A 19,839-nucleotide genomic window follows, 5' to 3' on the forward strand; every position below is an offset into this window, starting at 1 on the left:
AATCTTTAAAACAGATTGCTCAAAGAGATACACAATTGGTTGTCCTGTTAACTTGGATCTCAGAAGTCCTGGTTCTCTCGATGTAATATTTTTAGCATACGTTGGGCAACTTTCTACATGCAAAGTATAAATTCCTAAATGTATAAGGTCAGATTGAACTAAAAGACGATGCCTTACTTCATGAATACAAACGTGGGCCACCTAGAGGTGGAGACAGGAGAAATGATAACGGGGGGGAGTAAGGAAATGACAGATATCAATGAAATACTTTGCATCTTTCTTCACAGTTGAAGACACCAAAATATTCCAGAAACAGTCGACAACCCAGGATTGAAAAGAATGAAAAAAATAACAAAATTGTTACTAATGAAGAAATAGTACTGGAGAAAGGAATGAGACTTAAAATTGACAAATCCCTTGGATGCTACAGCCTGCATCCAAGGGTTTTAAAAGAGGTAGCTACAGAAAAGTGGATACATTTGTTTTTGATCTTCCTGGATTCCAGAAGAGACCTCAGATTGGAAGTTAGCAAATTTATTCAAGGAAAGGAGGAGAGGGGAAATGTGAAAGTACAGGCCAGGTGGTCTAACAAACACCAGTGGAATCTATTTTTAAGGTGGTGGTAACAGGACACTTAATTATAGAATAATTGGGCAGATTAATAATTAGTGCAGATTTAAAACAGAAAGATCTTCTTCTGTGGCATCCATCATTTACAAGGCACAAGTCAGCACTGTGATAGAATACTCTCTACTTTCCTGGATAAGTGTGGTTCAGACAATACTAAAGAAGCTCGACAGAATCCAGGTAAAACAGCCCACTTAACTGGCACCCCATCTGCCACGTTTAACATTCAGTCCCCCCACCACCAATGCTCAGTGACAGCAGTGTGTACAATCTACAAGATACACGAGCAACTCACAAGGCTCCTCGACTGCACCTTTCAAACCTGTGACCTCTATCACCTAGAAGGACTTGGACAGCTGGTATGTGGAAACATCACCAACCACCAGTCATAGACCAGCCTGACTTGGAAATATATCCCTGTTTCTTCAGACTTGCTGAAAAAGTTTTGGAACTTTCTGCCTAACACACTGGTGTACTTGCACCATATGGACTGCAGAGGTTCAGTAAGATAGCTCACCACCACTTTTCTCAAGGGCAACAAGGAATGTGCAATAAAATTGTTGGCCTTGCCAGTGATTCACACATCCTGTGAAAAAAATTAAATAAAACATATTTTTCTAGTATGTCTTCTCTGTTGATAATTACCTTACGTTTCTCAGTTTTGTTAGTTCCTTGGTTACTTCCTATTTTTGGTATGTGAATTGTGTCTTCTACTATGAATTTGTTCAGAAATGTATTCAGTTTATTAAGGTACAGATCAAAAACCCCAAAGTATGTGATAAAGCCCAACTGGACCCCAACAGTTTTTCTATTTTGGCATTAGTGTGAGGACAAGGTGTATCACTGCAGATGTGATTTTGTTTTTTATTCCTTTTTATGGAATGTGGATGTTGCTGGCTCGGCCAGTATTTACTGTCCATCCCTAATTGCCCTCTGTTTCAGAGAGCATTTAAGAGTCAACAACATTACTATGGGTCTGGAGTCACATAGGCCAGACCAGGTAAGATTTCCTTTCCTAAATAACATCAGTAAACCTAGTGGGTTTTTGCAACACTCAATGATGGCTTCTTGGTCATTATTAGACTTTCAATTCCAGATTTTTATTGAATTTGAATTTTACCATCTGCTATTGTGAGATTCAAACCCAGGTTTCCAGAGCATGACCCTCGGTCTCTGGATTGCTAGTCAAGTGATAATTCCACTGTGCCACTGCCTCCCTTAAGGTAGTGCTACACTAAGAAGCTTTTATGAAAACACACTTTATTTAACAATACAGTTTAACTATAATAAATGAATTAGTTTACTTTTACCAATTGAAATATTTAAATGCGACAAGATACAATTTTTAACTGCTCATCTATTTTAGTTACAATTCTAGCAATATTTGTCTTGTAGACTCAGGCTCCTCTTTAAAATTAGTTAGCAACACACAGGCTTAAGTGTTTGTACTTGGGCTGCCAGTCTTTGAACTCCCAGAACACTTCTGGAGAGAGAGACCTATTTCTTTTAGCAGTTCCTAAAGAGCAGCCTACAGAGAGAGAGAGAGAGAGAGAGAGACCTCTTGCATCTTTCAGAACCCAATAATAACTGTTTTTCCCTGTAAGCCTAGCTTCTCCCCTTAAGCACATGACTGCCTCTGTCAATCAACATAAATTCCAGAAAAAAAAACAAATGAACAAAAATACATTAACTCAGATTAAAACAAACACACCCCCTACTAAAATCAATCATTAGCCCTGCATTCTCCATATGTGAGCTGTCTGCTGCCCTGTCAAATTGGCACCATGTAAAATAGAGCTCAATTCCAAACATTCACCCTTACAAGAAACATGATATGAATACATTTCTTAAAGGCCCAGTATTACCAAACATTGTTCTGCCATTTCTTCATTCCCCATGATAATTTCTCCTGCCTCTGCCTCGACAGGACCAGTGTTCACTCTAGCTACTCATTTCATTATTATGTACTTGTTAAAGCTCTTCCAATTTTTAAAATATTTTTGGTGAGGTTCCTATCATCCTCTATAATTACTCCTTTTTATCAACATTTTAGTGACCCTTTGCTTGTTTCCAAAACACTCCCAATCTTGAGAACAAAGGAACAGGAGTAGGTCATTCACCCCAATGAGCCTACTCTGTCATTCAGTTAAATCATGGCTGACCGTCTATGTCAGTGCCACTTTCCCACACTATCTTTGGATCCCATATGTCATTCAATTTCTGTCTTTATTATGCACAACCACTGAGCTTTCACAGCTTTCAGAATAGAGAATTCAAAAGAGTCACCATTGTCTGAGTGAAGAAAGTCGTCTTCTTCACGGTTTTAAATGGCCTGCCCCTTAGTTTGCCCCCTGGTTCTGTACTCGCCACTCAGGGACACCTACATCTTCAGGCTTACTATTATTCTTTGGAATTCTATAAGCCACTTTAGATCTAATACTATCCTTAATTTCCTTTGTAAGTCACGGATGGATCTTTCTTGCCGATCTTATCATTTCTTAATGTAACGTATTTTTGTTGAATTTTGACTTGTTTCTTTAAATGTTTCCCAGTTTATTTACCATCATACCTTTTGGTCTATTCACTTAATCAACTGTTGGCAGTTTCTTGCTCATACTTTTGAAATTGGGTTTGTCTTAAATTGAAAATTCCTGTTTGGGAGCGGAGTACATTGCTTCTGAACTTAATGCTACTTCTGTTATTTCTCTTCTCTACCTCCTTTGAATATGTGTGATGTAATGTATCAGGAACAGGGGTTTTGTCTTTTCTAAGTTTGATTCTTTTAGCAATTATCTCCTCACCTCCTTTCTGTTTAAACCTCTCTACATGATTGAGACATGCATAACAACATTCTCTGGATAATTTGTACTTATTGCAGACTAACCTTATGGCTTCATCAATGTATCTATGTTAACATATCATGTTCAATATTGAAGAATTATTTTGGTAGAATAGCCATTAATGTTTCAAGTTTAGAGAGTGAAAATGGTGCAAATTTGCAAATGATAGAGAAATGTACAAGATTTTTATTATTTTAGTTTAGGTAATATTGACGGTCATAGGTCTGCAATACAAATATGTGTATACCTATGATTTACTTGATCAGTTAATAACTTTCTTTTTCATTCCTCAGTCCTACATATCCTTCTTCCTTCAGTGAGCCAGATGTGGGGTAAGATGAATTTTGCTGACTTTTGTGAATGATTTGTGTATTAGAGTTGCATTTGTCAGATGGATAGTGTGAACAATACAAGAGATTAAGCGCATGGCTGATTGTAGTTGTGAGATTTGACCAACATTAAAGTAGAACAGAGTTGGCACTGATGGCTCTGGAGCTGCATGCTGCTCTTCATCTCATTTACACCTTCCAATTTTTCCAGTTGGATTGCATTAGCATGAAAATATCTGAAATGATTAACTCAAGAAAAGTAGGAGCTGTGTTTTTATTGTGGGATAGAAGGCTAATTGTTAGGCTGCACTCTGTTGCTTCAAAATATTATTTTAATGAAATGCATGATCATGCTCTAAATAAACCTGTTTTGTGTAGTTACATCATGGTCATAGGTGATAAGAACATAAGAACATAAGAAATAGGAGCAGGAGTAGGCCATCCAGCCCTTCGAGCCTGCCCCGCCATTCAATAAGATCATGGCTGATCTGTCGCTGCTCAGTTCCACTTTCCCGCCCTCTCCCCATAACCCTTAATCCCCTCTCCTATCAAAAACCCATCAACCCGCGTCTTAAAAATATTTAGCGAGGCAGCCTCCACCACTTCAACGGGCAGAGAATTCCAGAGATTCACCACCCTTTGAGTGAAGAAGTTCCTCCTCAACTCCGTTCTAAACCGCCCCCCTTTTATCTTGAGGCTGTGCCCCCTAGTCCTATTGTCTTTTTTGAGCGGGAAGAGTCTTTCCACCTCTATCCTATCCATCCCATTCATCATCTTATACGTCTCAATGAGATCTCCTCTCATTCTTCTAAACTCTAACGAGTACAAGCCCAGTTTGTTCAGCCTCTCCTCATAGCTCAACCCCCTCAACTCCGGTATCAGCCTAGTAAACCTCCTCTGCACTCCCTCCAAGGCCAAAATATCTTTGCGCAGGTGCGGCGCCCAAAAATGCACACAGTACTCCAGTTGCGGCCTCACCAATGCCCTGTACAGCTGCAGCAAGACCTCCCTACTTTTATATTCAATCCCCTTCGCTATGAAGGCCAGCATCCCATTTGCCTTCCTGACCACCTGCTGCACCTGCAAGCTGGGTTTTTGCGACTCATGCACAAGGACCCCGAGGTCCCTCTGCACCGTCGCCTGCTGCAGTTTTTCGCCCCGTAAGTAATAGTCCTTCGTACCATTTTTCCTACCAAAGTGGACCACCTCACACTTGCCAACATTAAATTCCATTTGCCATTTCCTGGCCCATTCACCCAGCCTATCTAGATCCTTCTGCAGACTCTCCACACCCTCCGCACAATTTGCCGTTCCCCCAATCTTGGTGTCATCAGCAAATTTCGACACTCTACACTCGGTTCCCTCCTCCAGATCATCTATATAAATGGTAAAAAGCTGAGGCCCCAGCACCGACCCCTGGGGCACTCCACTAGTCACCATCCGCCAATCCGAATAGCACCCGTTGACCCCCACTCTCTGCTTCCTATTTGACAACCAGTCCTCTATCCACGCTAACACCCTACCCCCAACTCCATGTCCCTCGACCTTCTGCAATAACCTCTTGTGAGGCACTGTGTCAAACGCCTTCTGAAAATCTAGAAAGACCACATCCACCGGCTCTCCTCTATCCACCGCCCTAGACACATCCTCATAGAACTCCAGTAAATTTGTCAGACACGACTTCCCTTTAATGAAACCGTGCTGCGTCTGCTCTATCAAGCAATTCCCTTCAAGATGCCTCGCTATTTCCTCCTTAATGACAGATTCTAACATTTTACCTACCACAGACGTTAAACTAACCGGCCTATAATTCCCCGCCTTTTGCCTGGCACCCTTCTTAAACAACGGCGTAACATTAGCCGTTTTCCAATCATCCGGCACTTCCCCGGAATCCAGCGACGTTTGGAAAATAACCACCAAGGCATCCACTATCACCTCCGCCATTTCTTTCAGAACCCTCGGATGCATTCCATCCGGTCCTGGGGACTTGTCCACAATCAGCCCCTCCAGTCTGTCGAGCACCGCCTTTCTAGTAACAGTAATGTCATTAAGACCCTCCAGTCCTACCACCTTTCGATCGCTAACACCCGGCAAATTATTCACGTCCTCCTCCGTGAAGACAGAAACAAAAAAGTTATTCAATACCTTAGCCATATCCCCATCCTCTACCACTAGGTCCCCTTTCTCATCCTCTAAAGGACCAACATTCACCCTAGCCAGCCTCTTCCTTTTTATATATTTATAAAAACTCTTGCTATCCTTTTTTATATTAAGCGCTAGCCCAGCTTCATAGTTTCTCCTACCCTTCCTTATCAACTTCTTTGTCAATCTTTGTTGACATTTAAACCTCTCCCAATCCTCTTCTCGCCCACTACTCTTAGCTACTCTAAATTCCTCCGCTTTTAGTTTAACACTTTCCTTCACCTCCTTCGTTATCCACGGCTTATTACCTCTCCTCCTACTATCCTTTTTGACCATCGGAATAAATTTCCGTTGAGCACCAAGAAAGATCTCCTTAAAGATCCTCCACTGCTCCTCAACAGACCCTCCCTCCAACGCGCTCTCCCAGTCCACATTCGCCAATTCTTCTCTCATCCTACCGTATTTCCCTCTATTCAAACAAAGGACGCGTGTCCGGGAACCCACTTTCTCCTCCTCCATCTGCACCAGAAACTCCTCCATACAATGATCACTCTCCCCAAGAGGATCCTTCACCACAAGGTCCCTAATTCTACCCACTTCATTACATAGCACCAGATCCAAGATAGCTCGCTCCCTCGTCGGCTCCAACACACACTGTTCGAGGAAACTATCCCGGCAGCATTCCAAGAACTCTTCATCGAGCCCCCCATGTCCAACATGGGTCGACCAATCAATATGCAGATTGAAATCCCCCATAACTACGGCCGTCCCATTCCTGCACGCCGCACTTATTTGCGCGTTAACAGCCCGCCCCACCTCCAGATCATTATTCGGGGGCCTATAGACGACACCCACCAGCGTCTTCCTCCCTTTGCTGTTCCTAATCTCCACCCACAACGATTCCACCCTCTGCTCCTTGGCTCCAATATCATCCCTTGCTACCACCGTGATGCTATCCTTAATCAGTAGAGCTACGCCACCCCCCCCCCCCCCCCCCCCCCCCCCCCCTTTTCCCTCCTGCCTATCCTTCCTAAACACTTGATAGCCCTGTACATTCAGCTCCCAGTCCCTGTCACCCTGCAGCCACGTCTCAGTAATGGCCACCAGATCGTATCCATTTGTGTCGATCTGCGCCATCAGCTCATGCACTTTATTCCGAATGCTTCGTGCATTCAGATAAAGTGCTTTCATCCCAGCCTTCACCTGGACCCTATTTGCCGCAACACCACCAACTATACTCACGCCCCCTACTCCCTCTATTATTGGGACATCCTCGGCCTCTTCCCTTACATGTACACTCTCCTTAACTTCAGACCTCGTAAGGTCACCTACCCTCACACCCTCCCCCCCCCCCCCCCTAATTAGTTTAAAGCCCTGTCTACAGCCCTCTTTACTCGATTCGCCAGCACTCTGGTCCCAGCACGGTTCAGACCAACCCCATCCCGCCCGAACAGATCCCACCTACCCCAATACTGGTGCCAATGCCCCATAAATTCAAACCCATTCCTCCCACACCAATCCCTGAGCCACCCATTCACTTCCTTAATCCTGTCAACCCTACGCCCATCTGCACACGGTTCAGGCAGTAGCCCAGAGATAACCACCTTGTCGGTTCTACTTTTTAATTCCATTCCAAGCTTTTCATACTCCCTCCCCAGATCCTCAGTCTGCATTTTGCTTACGTCGCCGGCACCCACATGTACCACAACGACCGGATTCTCACCCTCCCACTCCAGGTTCCTCTGCAGCCCAGCTGCGACATCCCGTACCCGAGCACCAGGCAGACAACACACCCTTCTGTGCACTTTGTCATTGTGACAAAGGACAGTGTCAATACCCTTCACCCCACTATCCCCAATCACTACTACGTTCCTTTTCCCTTTCTCTTTGCCTGTGTCCTGCTGCAGCACTGTACCGTGTGCAGCTTGCTCACCAACCTCACTTGCCTCGTTCTCGTCCAGCCTGGAAGCAAGAACCTCAAACCTGTTATGCAGATTAAGAGGCTGAGGCCTCCGCTCCTCACCCCCCTTCCTCTTCCCAGTAGCCCCCTCTTGTCCCTGACCCTTAGAGTTAGCCAGTCTAGGGGGGGGTGGATGTCACTTGCACCCCATTGACAATGGCACCCTCTCTCCCCTTGATGAGCCTCAGTGTCTGTAGCTCAGATGCCAGCTCATTTACCCTGAGCTGGAGCTCCTTTGATACTTTGGCTTGATGAACAGATTGTGACCATTATTGTTTTTAATATGGATGGGATGAAAAATTATTCTGAATTAAGTATTAGAATCACAATTCTTATTGTAGCATCATAAGAATCAACAGGCAAAAAAATTGTCTTGATGCCAAACATCTCTCTGTTGTGAAAACTTAAAACTGAAAATGTTAGTATAAATTTCCTGTCACTTTCTAATGCAAAGTGGATAAATGTGATTTTTTTCATCAATATGATTCACCATTTTTTGACTTTTTCAAATATACATGTACATCATGCAAATTTATACATAAAACCTGAACATGTACATACTGAAAATCCAAAGGAAAAAATTAAGATACAATGAATGTCAAAAATGTGATAATTCAGAGTTTGGTCTATTTCAGTTTTGATTTTTTTTCAGTTAAAATGTAATACATGTACTGTGTTGTTATATGTGGAAATTGTGGCCTATTGGGGACACTTGGAAATTTATTATGTATCTTTATTAAAAATGTCAAATTTTCATCTGGATGCTCCCAATAGATTTTTATTTCTGGCAAAACCTTTTTTTTACAAAAGGCTCTTCAGGAAAAAAGATTGCCAACGCCTGGAAAAAAGCATTCGTTTAATTCTGGAGTTTACAAGCAAACTGGCTCTGAAGTTTTACTCAAGGAGATATTTTAATCCTGTTTTTGGCACTTCATCCTGTTTAAAAACATAGGAATTTATTGCATCAGTTAAAAGCAAAATGTTGGAACACTCAACAAGTAGAGTGGTGGAAAGAGAAAAGGTTAGCATTTCAGATTGTTGACCTATCTGAACTATTCTTTCCTTCCCTTCTCCCAGAAACATGTACAACAATATTGTTGTCCATTGCTTATCATCCCCAGGTTTTAAATATAAGGAGCGTGTTAATGACTTTTGTATGACCATTGGAGTTGAGAGACTGAACTGCTCCACCTGGTGGCTATTTGAGAATAGGTAAAGCTCAGCATGACTGTCAGAAACATGATCAACTAAAGAGCAGCTGTGTAAATGTGAACTTATGAAATTCGCTTTCAGAAAACAAAGGCCAGTTATGTATTTATCAAATGAATTGGTCTCAATAATGCTTGTTTTTTGAAGTTAACATTTGAGGCCAGTACCATTTGAGAAGGTCCAGTGTTGATTTTTTGGCAGTGGTTACAAAGTATTTCTTTTTGTTTTCAAAGATGGCAGTAGAATCTTTCCTCTACCACGATTGTTTTAAACTTAGATGACTGGCCTCTTGATATTATGTCTGCCTGTAACACCCAACTTTGTGCTGTCAAACTGCTTGGCTGATATCACATTGGAGCACAACATTTCTTTTGAGCTATATCATTTTAAGCCCATGCCATAATCTACATTATTGCCATCTTTTGCCATCTCTTCGAGTCTTGCATCTTTGTCATGTCCTTAAGTTCTTTGGCCTTCTGTCCTTCCCTTGGTCTCATGCTTAACAGCACAGCCTTCAGCTGCCTCAGAGCCACTTTTGAGAATGGGTCTCCTAAAATTCCATCTCCATCTAGCCTATAAACTCTTGTTTTTGATGTGACATTACAAAAAATACCTTGCATTAACAGAGCAGGGTTAACTGAGAAAAACGTCCCAAGCTACTTCACAGGAGTGTTATCAGATAAAGGATGAAACTGAGCCATGTAAGGAGATGTGAGAAACTGGTGAGAAACAAGTATTAAGAAATTAGTTAAAGGAAGAGTGAGAGGTGGAGATGTCTAGGGAAGAATTTCCCAGCCATGGGGATGCCTCAAACTCTTCAATGGTTGTGCATCTGTCAATTCTTATTTTAAACTCTTTGGGATATATTTATATGTTAATGATGCTACATGAATACAAATTGTTGATTTGTTGTTTGATCTGTCATTATATATGGATGCCTTGGTGGTTATTTTCCAGACGTCGCTGGATTCCGGGGAAGTGCCGGAAGATTGGAAAACGGCTAATGTTACGCCGTTGTTTAAGAAGGGTGCCAGGCAAAAGGCGGGGAATTATAGGCCGGTTAGTTTAACGTCTGTGGTAGGTAAAATGTTAGAATCCGTCATTAAGGAGGAAATAGCGAGGCATCTTGAAGGGAATTGCTTGAAAGGGCAGACGCAACACGGTTTCATTAAAGGGAAGTTGTGTCTGACAAATTTACTGGAGTTCTATGAGGATGTGTCTAGGGCGGTGGATAGAGGAGAGCCAGTGGATGTGGTCTTTCTGGATTTTCAGAAGGCGTTTGACAAGGTACCTCACAAGAGGTTATTGCAGAAGGTCAGGGGACATGGAGTTGGGGGTAGGGTGTTAGTGTGGATAGAGGATTGGTTGTCAAATAGGAGGCAGAGAGTGGGGGTCAACGGGTGCTATTCGGGTTGGCGGTTGGTGACTAGTGGGGTGCCCCAGGGGTCGGTGCTGGGGCCTCAGCTATTTACCATTTATATAGATGATCTGGAGGAGGGAACCGAGTGTAGGGTGTCGAAATTTGCTGATGACACCAAGATTGGGGGAACGGCAAATTGTGTGGAGGGTGTGGAGAGTCTGCAGAAGGATCTAGATAGGCTGGGCGAATGGGCCAGGAAATGGCAAATGGAATTTAATGTTGGCAAGTGTGAGGTTGTCCACTTTGGTAGGAAGGACTATTACTTACGGGGCGAAAAACTGCAGCAGGCGACGGTGCAGAGGGACCTCGGGGTCCTTGTGCATGAGTCGCAAAAACCCAGCTTGCAGGTGCAGCAGGTGGTCAGGAAGGCGAATGGGATGCTGGCCTTCATAGCGAGGGGGATTGAATATAAAAGTAGGGAGGTCTTGCTGCAGCTGTATAGGGCATTGGTGAGGCCGCAGCTGGAGTACTGTGTGCAGTTTTGGGCGCCGCACCTGCGCAAAGATATTTTGGCCTTGGAGGGAGTGCAGAGGAGGTTTACTAGGCTGATACCGGAGTTGAGGGGGTTGAGCTATGAGGAGAGGCTGAATAAACTGGGCTTGTACTCGTTAGAGTTTAGAAGAATGAGGGGAGATCTCATTGAGATGTATAAGATGATGAATGGGATGGATAGGATAGAGGTGGAGAGACTCTTCCCGCTCAAAAAAGACAGTAGGACTAGGGGGCAGAGCCTCAAGATAAAGGGGAGGCGGTTTAGAACGGAGTTGAGGAGGAACTTCTTCACTCAAAGGGTGGTGAATCTCTGGAATTCTCTGCCCGTTGAAGTGGTGGAGGCTGCCTCGCTAAATATTTTTAAGAAGCGGGTTGATGGGTTCTTGATAAGAGAGGGGATTAAGGGTTATGGGGAGAGGGCGGGAAAGTGGAACTGAGCCATGACAGATCAGCCATGATCTTATTGAATGGTGGGGCAGGCTCGAAGGGCTAGATGGCCTATTCCTGCTCCTATTTCTTATGTTCTTATTTAAAGACTTGTGTCCATTGCCAGCCTGAGTCTGTCAAGACCTTTTAAAGAGCTGTAATAAACTTCTGATTAAAAGTACAATTATATGTTTTAATGTTGATGGGCAGAAGTTCATAAAAGAGAAAGAGACCATAGAACCATAGAATACTACAGCGCATCAACAGGCCTTTTGGCCCTTCTCGGCTGTGCCAAACCATTTTTCTGCCGAGTTCCACTGACCTCCACCTGCACCTGCACCTCGACCATATCCCTCCACACCCCTCTCATCCAAGTTTTTCTTAAATGTTAAAAGTGAGCCTGCATTCACCACTTCATCTGGCAGCTCATTCCACACTCCTACCACTCTGTGTGAAGAAGCCCCCCTAATATTCCCTTTAAACTTTTCCCCCTTCACCCTTAACCCATGTCCTGTAGTTTTTTTTTCTCCCCTAGCCTCAGTGGAAAAAGCTTGCTTGCATTCACTCTATCTATACTCATCATATTGTTATATATCTCTATCAAATCTCCCCTCATTCTTCTAGGCTCCAGGGAATAAAGTCCTAACCTAGTCAACCTTTCTCTGTAACTCAGTTTCTCAAGTCCCGGCAACATCCTTGCAACTTTATTAATATCTTTCAACTTTAACTCCTTCAACTCTTTCAACTTTATTAATATCCTTCCTGTAATTGGGTGACCAAAACTGCACACAATACTCTAAATTCAGCCTCAGCATTGTCTTATACAACCTCACCATAACATTCCAACTCTTATACTCAGTACTTTGATTTATAAAGGCCAATGTTCCCAAAGCACTCTTTACAACCCTATTGACCTGCGACGCCACTTTTAGGGAATTATGTATCTGTATTCCCAGATCCCTCTTCTACACTCTTCAGTGTCCTACCATTTACCTTGTATGTTCTGACTTGGTTTGTCCTTCCAAAGTGCAATACCTCACACTTGTCTGCATTAAACTCCATCTGCCATTTTTGAGCCCATTTTTCTAGCTGGTCCAAATCCCTCTGCGAGCTCTGAAAACCTTCCTCACTGTCCACTACACCTCCAATCTTTGTATCATCAGCAAATTTGTTGATCCAATTTACCACATTATCATCCAGATCATTGATATAGATGACAAACAACAATGGACCCAGCACTGATCCCTGTGGCACACCACTAGTCACAGGCCTCCACTCAGAGAAGCAATCCTCCACTACCACTCTCTGGCTTCTTCCACTGAGCCAATGTCTACCTCATGGAGAGGTATACTACCTCTCCATGTATACCCAGCGACTGAACCTTCCTAACTAACCTCCCATGCGGGACCTTGTCAAAGGCCTTACTGAAGTCCATGTAGGCAACATCCACTGCCTTCCCTTCATTCACTTTCCCGGTATCCTCCTCGAAAAACTCTAATAGATTGTTTAAACATGACCTACCATGCACAAAGCCATGTTGACGCTCCCTAATAAGTCCCTGTCCATCCAAGTATTTGTAGATCCTATCTCTTAGTATTCCTTCCAATAATTTACCTACTAATGTCAAACTTACCGGCTATAATTTCCCGGATTACTTTTTACAGCCTTTTTTAAACAACGGAACAACACGAACTATCCTTCAATCATCCGGCACCTCACCCATGGATACTGACACTTAAAATATATCTGCCAGGGCCCCTGCAATTTCAACACTAGCCTCCTTCAAGGTCCGAGGGAATACCCTGTCCAGTCCTGGCGATTTATCTACTGATTTGCCTTAAGACAGCAAGCACCTCCTCCCCTTTAAGAACATAAGAACATAGGAAATAGAAGCAGGAGTAGGCCATCTAGCCCCTCGAGCCTGCCCCGCCATTCAATAAGATCATGGCTAATCTGTCGTGTCTCAGTTCCACATTCCCGCCCTTTCCCCATAACCCTCAATCTCCTTGCCTATCAAAAACCTATCAACCCGCGTCTTAAATATATTTAGCGAGGCAGCCTTCACCACTTCAACGGGCAGAGAATTCCAGAGATTCACCACCCTTTGAGTGAAGAAGTTCCTCCTCAACTCTGTTCTAAACCGCCCCCCCTTTTATCTTGAGGCTGTGCCCTCTAGTCCTACTGTCCTTTGAGTGGGAAAAGCCTCTCCACCTCTATCCTATCCATCCCATTCATCATCTTTAATTTGTATAGGTTCCGTGACCTCCCTACTTGTTTGCCTTATTTCCGTAGACTCCATGGGAGCTTTCTTTGGAAATACAGATGCAAAAAACCCATTTAATATCTCCCCCGTTTCTTTTGGTTCCATACAAAGCCAACCACTCTGACCTTCAAGAGGACCAATTTTATCCCTTACTATCCTTTTTGCTCTTAATATACCTGAAGAAGCTCTTATGATTATCCTTCACTTTGACTGCCAAAGCAACCTCATGTCTTCTTTTAGCCCTCCTGATTTCCTTCTTTCTCTTTAGCAGAGTTGCAATATCCCTCAAGAACCAGGGTTCCTTATTCTTATCCACTTTGCCTTTAATCCTGACAGGAACATACAAACTCTGCATTCTCAAAATTTCTCCTTTGAAGGTCTCCCGCTTACCAATCACATCTTTGCCAGAGAACAGCCTGTCTCAATCCATGCTTTTTAGATCCTTTCTTGTTTCTTCAAATTTGGCCTTTTTCCAGTTTAGAACCTCAACCGGAGGACTAGATCTACCTTTATCCATGATCAAGTTGAAACTAATGATGTTATAATCACTGGAACCAAAGTGTTCCCCTACACACACTTGCATCACTTGTCCTAACTCATTTCCTAGTAGGAGATCTAATATTGCATCCTCTCTAGTTGGCACCTCTATATGTTGATTTAGAAAATTTTCCTGAACACATTTTACAAACTCTATCCCGTCTAAACCTTTAACAGTGTGGGAGTCCCAATCTGTATGTGGAAAATTAAAATCCCCTACTATCACAACTTTGTTTTCGGCAGTTTTCTGCTATCTCTCTGCAGATTTGCTCATCCAATTCTCGCTGACTATAGGTGGTCTATAATACAACCCCATTAATGTGGTCATACCTTTCCTGTTTCTCAGCTCCACCCTTATGGCCTCGGTAGATAAGCCCTCTAATCTGTCCTTCCTGTGCATTGCTGCAACGTTTTTCTTGACTAGCAATGTCGCCCCCACACCCTTCATCCCTCTGCCTCCATCATGTCTGAAACATTGGAACCCTGGAACATTGAGCTGCCAGTCCTGCCCCTCCTGTAGCCAAGTTTCACTAATGGCTATAATGTCACAATTCCATGTGTAATCCACACCCTCAACTTGTCTGCCTTCCCCACAATACTCCTGGCATTGAAATAGACACACCTCAGAAGATTATTACCACCACACACAGCCCTTTTATTTGTGATTTTGCATGAACAATTAACATCACTAATTTTCATCCCCCTCCACTATCTGCTCTGGCACTCTGGTTCCCACCCCCCTGCAAACCTAGTTTAAACCCTCCCCAGTAACACTAGCAAACCTACCTGCAAGTACACTGGTCCCCTTGTAGTTCAGGTGTAACCCATCTCTCTTGTACAGGTCCCACCTGCCCTAAAAGAGGTCCCAATGATCTAGAAACCTGAAACCCTGTCCCCTACACCAGTTCCTCAACTACGTGTTCATTTACCTGAACATTCTACTCTTACCTTCACTGGCATGTGGCACAGGTAGTAATCCTGAGATTACTACCCTTGGGGTCCTGCTTTTTAACTTCGTATCAAGCTCTCTAAACTCACTTTTCAGGATCTCCACACTTTTCCTTCCTACATTATTGGTATTGATGTGTACCATGACATCTGGCTGATCACCCTCCCACTTCAGAATGCTGTGCATGCAATCAGAGACATCCCTGACTCTGGCACCCAGGAGGCAACAAACCATCCGAGAGTCTGTGTCACGACCACAGATCCTCCTGCCCGTACCTCTGAACTATCGAGTTCCCTATCATTACCGCTGTCCTCTTCTTCCCCCCCTCCCTTCTGCGCTGCAGAACCAGACTCAGTGCCAGAGATCTGGCTGCTGCAGCTTGTCCCAGGTAAGGCATCCTGCACAACAATATCCAAAGCAGTATACCTATTGTGGAGGGGAATGGCCACAGGGGAGCCCTGCTCTGCCTGCCCTTTCCCCTTCCCTTGCCTCACGGTAACCCAATTACCTGTGCTCTGTGCCTTTGGTGTAAGTACTTCTCTGAAGCTACTATCAGTAAACTTCTCATTTTCCCAAATGATCCGAGGTCATCGAGCTCCTGCTCTAGTTCCCTAACGCAATTTGTTAGGAGTTGCAACTAGATGTACCTCCTGCAGGTGTCGTTGTCAGGGACACCTGAGGTGCCCCTGACTTCCCACATCCTGCAAGAGGAGCATTCCAACATCTTGCCTGACATTCTTTCTGCTCTGAAGAATCAAAAAACTTACTGGAACCTACCCTCACCTCTGCCTGTTCACGCCAAAGCCTGTTTGAGTCAAAGCCGTTTCACTCTGCTCCCTCTCGCTCCGCTGCCCGCTGAATAGAGTGGCCTGCTTTTTATACCTTCCACATGCTACTGGCTGACGTCAGGTGCCTGTGCAGTCTCATGTTCCACTTGCTGCCTCCCTTGCTTCTAGTCCTTTTCTTAATATTTAATATAATGCCTTTCATGGTCTCAGGACATCCCAAGATGATTTATGGTTGATGGAGTACTTCTGTAATCCAGTTACTATTGTAATTCCAGGAAATAGAGCATTCAGTTTTCGTATAACAAAAATTACACAAACACAAATCTGACAATGACCAGATAATCTGTTTTTGCAATCTTGATTGAAGGATAAATACTGACCAGAAATCGGGGTGAACTGCCCTGCTCTTTTTTAATGTCCACCTAAGAGAGCAGATGGGGCCTTGATTTAATGTCACGTTCGGTACCTCTGACAGTGCAGCATTCCCTCAGTACAGCACTGGAGGGTCAGTCTGGATAAAGTGCTCAAGTCTCTGGCGTGGGACTTGAAACCCTGAACCATCTGTCTCAGAGACAAAGGTTGCTATCAGCTGATCCATGATGTGCATTAACTTATAAGTGATAGCATAACTTGGAAGTTAGGTCCTGAGGTTGTCTTCCACTTGTTTGACTTTACACCTGATGATACAATTCTATCCAGGTGAAAAGTTGCATTCGGGAAAAAGTTCAGACATCTCGAGAATTGACTTTTTACAGTATCTTTATTTTCTGTGAAAATGGATATTCCTTCCAGAGCTATCCTAATATTAAAAAATCAACTGCCCAGGGTCCAGAACAGTTTGCAGGTACCAAGTGTGTACAAACAAGCTGCTGTGTGACTGACCACAGTGTACTCCTCAGCAACGCAGTTGGCCACTAGTCTGAGCATTACTGTCTGTGGATACAAGTAGCTGCAATTTAACAGAAATTTTTATCGCCATGAAATTGCAAAAGATTATTATTTGTTTTGTGTGAAGAATAGTTCTTATTCCGTTTATGTTTTGGTCCGTGTTTTGTTTTAACTTTGTTTCGAATCTTAAGTTTTTGATTATCTTCTTGGTGATCCTTCCTATTACGTATATGCTTTCCACCCTCTTGTTTCTTGCAACAACATAACATGTCTGTGGCACCTTTCTTTACGCAAAAAGGGAAAGTTTAATGAAATCTAACAGAAAATTGAACTTGATGTTTTTGAAAGGTTTCTGGAAAGCCAGGGGCTAAAAACAAATATTCATTTAAACAACCTGTCAGATTAAATTAATGAACCAATGAAATTAAAAGAACTACCCTCCCTCTGGCTACGTGTGACCTAGTGCCATTTCCATTCCATAATAACTTCCTCAATACCCATTCTTTTTTAAAAACAAGGTTCAGTCAAGAGGCTTTGGAAATATCTACTTCATGCAGCACTCTCCCTGGAATCTGAGTAAGAGCTGATGTTCCCTGTGTTTCTCAACAGAATTATATACAATCACAGCAGAGAAGATAATTTATTTGATTCTTAAGAAGTCAGTGGCATTTTGAAGATGAGTTTATGTTGTATGTAGCTAATGAAAATATAAACAGAATGCTGATGTATCTTACTTTCTGATCATTACACAAAGAGACAGGGCAGCTTGGGTTCATTGGTCAGAACTTTCCTGTCCAACCGGCCATGGTATCAAACTTCCACCCAAAGTTAACGGACCTTTTGGTTGGTCTGACCTGCCTGTGATGATTCCAGGAAAATCTTATTTTTATTATTTTTTTTGTTGGGATGTGGCGTCACTGCCTAGCAGCCGTTTGTTGCCCATCCCTAATTGCCCTTGAGAAGGTGGTGATGAGCCAACATGGAGGATCAATAGGCCTATACCTGAAGGAGAGCAGTTGATACTAATCAGCAGGTATTTTCCTTGTCCAAGTTTGTCTTGATGCTGAGAGACTTCATGGAATTCAGAATCAACTCTGACAACTCCCAGGACAATTCTCTATTGATTGTAAATCACCTGCCGCCATCTCAAGTGAGTTAGCTCTCCTGGTGAGTTAGGAGGTACACAGATATTGTGATGGTGTCTGAAATATGGTCTGTGAGGCATGATTTGGCAGTTGCTGGACTAGTCTGTGGGATAGCTCTCCCAATTTTGGCATAGCCCTTGGATGTTAGGAGGATCTTGAATTGTCAACTGAGCAGGGTGCTCCAATGTGTTTTTTGGTGCCCAGGTTGATGCCAGATGGTCCATGTGGTTTTCTTCTTGTTGACTTTTTCACTTCTGTTTTGAAGGTGGTGAGGGGAGTGAAGGAAAGAGGGGAAACGTGATCAGTGTTTTATGGTTCCTTATTAAGGTAACAAATGAGAACCATTCTTCACCTTTGAAACCCTACTGTGACCTATACACTACAGAGTGAGAAGTGAACCCAAAACTGTTTCATATGCCAAACCATCAGTGAACCCATTCCTGCAGAGGTTACCAGAATGTCTTATGGAATGTTGCATCTGGTGCTTATGAATTTTCTGTTCGTCCCCTTTCACTCCTCGTATCTGATTATTACTCAATTACCTAAAGCCTTACACTTTACTTTCAATATAGATTTATTTTCCTACGGTAAATGGCTAACTGTGTTGGTAGTGCCTGAAGCTTCATGATTGGCATTCTCTTTTCTCTCAGCTATTTGGTGTCTCTGTGAGTCAGCTTCCATATGTGTGGATATGACACAAAGCATTAACTTTAAGTATTCATTCTATATTTCCTGTTGCTTATCTAGACTTTTGGATGAGGCAGAACTTTCTTCAGTTCAACTTCAGCGCTAATCTAAAGCCATCCTTCCTCATCCAATTCTTGAATGTTGTCCTCCATACCTCCATGTCTGTCACTGTTATCCTCATCAAGGCTTTCATCACATCAAGGATTGATTTCTTAAATATCTTCCAAATCAGTTCAGTGATCACAATCTGATCACTAGCATTATCCCATTTACCTATTATTTTCCATCATTGTTGTCATGGACTTCCATTTGCTTTCTATCACTTGGCATTTGACTTAAGTCCTTGCCTTCAAACTCATCCTTGTTGACAATCCTCCCTGGTCTGTTGTCCCAGAATACATCCCTTGATTTTCCAATTCTGTTCAATTTACTTCTCTCGTATTGTGCACTTTACATCCTATTTACTTTTTTCTCTTTCATGGGGTGTGGGTGTCGGTGGCAAGGCCAGCACTTGTTACCCATTCCCAATTTGCCCCTTGAACTTGCTTTGCCATTTCAGAGAGCAGTTAAGAGTCAATCACATTGCTGTGGATCAGGAGTCCCATGTTGGCCAGGAAATGCAGTGAACCTGATGGGTTTATCTGGCAATTGACGATAGTTTTATGGTCACCATTACTGAGATTAACTTTCAATTCCAGATTCTTTTTATTAAATTAATTTAACTTTCAGCTTCTATGATGGGTTTTGAACCCATGTGCCCAGAACATTTGCCTGGGCCTCTGGATTCCTAATCCAATGGCATTATCACCACTGTCTCCTCCTAACGACATCCCAAATTTCTTTAGTTAATTGGTTCTCCTTCAGCGGCTTTCTCATAATTTACAGCCATGCCTCAGGTCATTTTCTCAAATTTTTCTTCCCTGCTTTCTGTTGGGTTTAATCTTTGGATTTTTGTTACATGAAGGTATATAAATTATTGCCTAACTGTGCTCTGGGCAGATATGTCAGGTTCTTTGATTTGTTCCCTTGACTGTTCTTATATCATGTTTATAGAACTAAAATCTTATAGTGCCTCTTTTTATATCTTGTGTTCTTCTTGGATGTGTTTTTTACTCTGAATCTCCTTAAGATTTTAAA

At 42.9% G+C, this 19,839-nt stretch overlaps 1 protein-coding gene across 12 annotated transcripts in view; it reads left to right on the forward strand.

The window, feature by feature from the left end:
* Positions 1–19,839, forward strand: part of LOC145343633 (LIM domain-binding protein 2) — a 484,019-nt gene that overhangs the window by 34,301 nt on the left and 429,879 nt on the right. For all 12 annotated transcript variants that reach the window (XM_080189839.1, XM_080189901.1, XM_080189818.1 and 9 more), the window contains exon 3: positions 3,761–3,799. In XM_080189839.1, coding sequence (XP_080045965.1) covers positions 3,761–3,799 — 39 coding nt within the window. The remainder of the gene's footprint in view (positions 1–3,760; positions 3,800–19,839) is intronic.

The sequence above is a fragment of the Carcharhinus amblyrhynchos genome, chromosome 1 (genome assembly GCF_965287045.1).
Source record: "Carcharhinus amblyrhynchos chromosome 1, sCarAmb.v2.hapA, whole genome shotgun sequence".
NCBI lineage: Eukaryota > Metazoa > Chordata > Chondrichthyes > Carcharhiniformes > Carcharhinidae > Carcharhinus > Carcharhinus amblyrhynchos.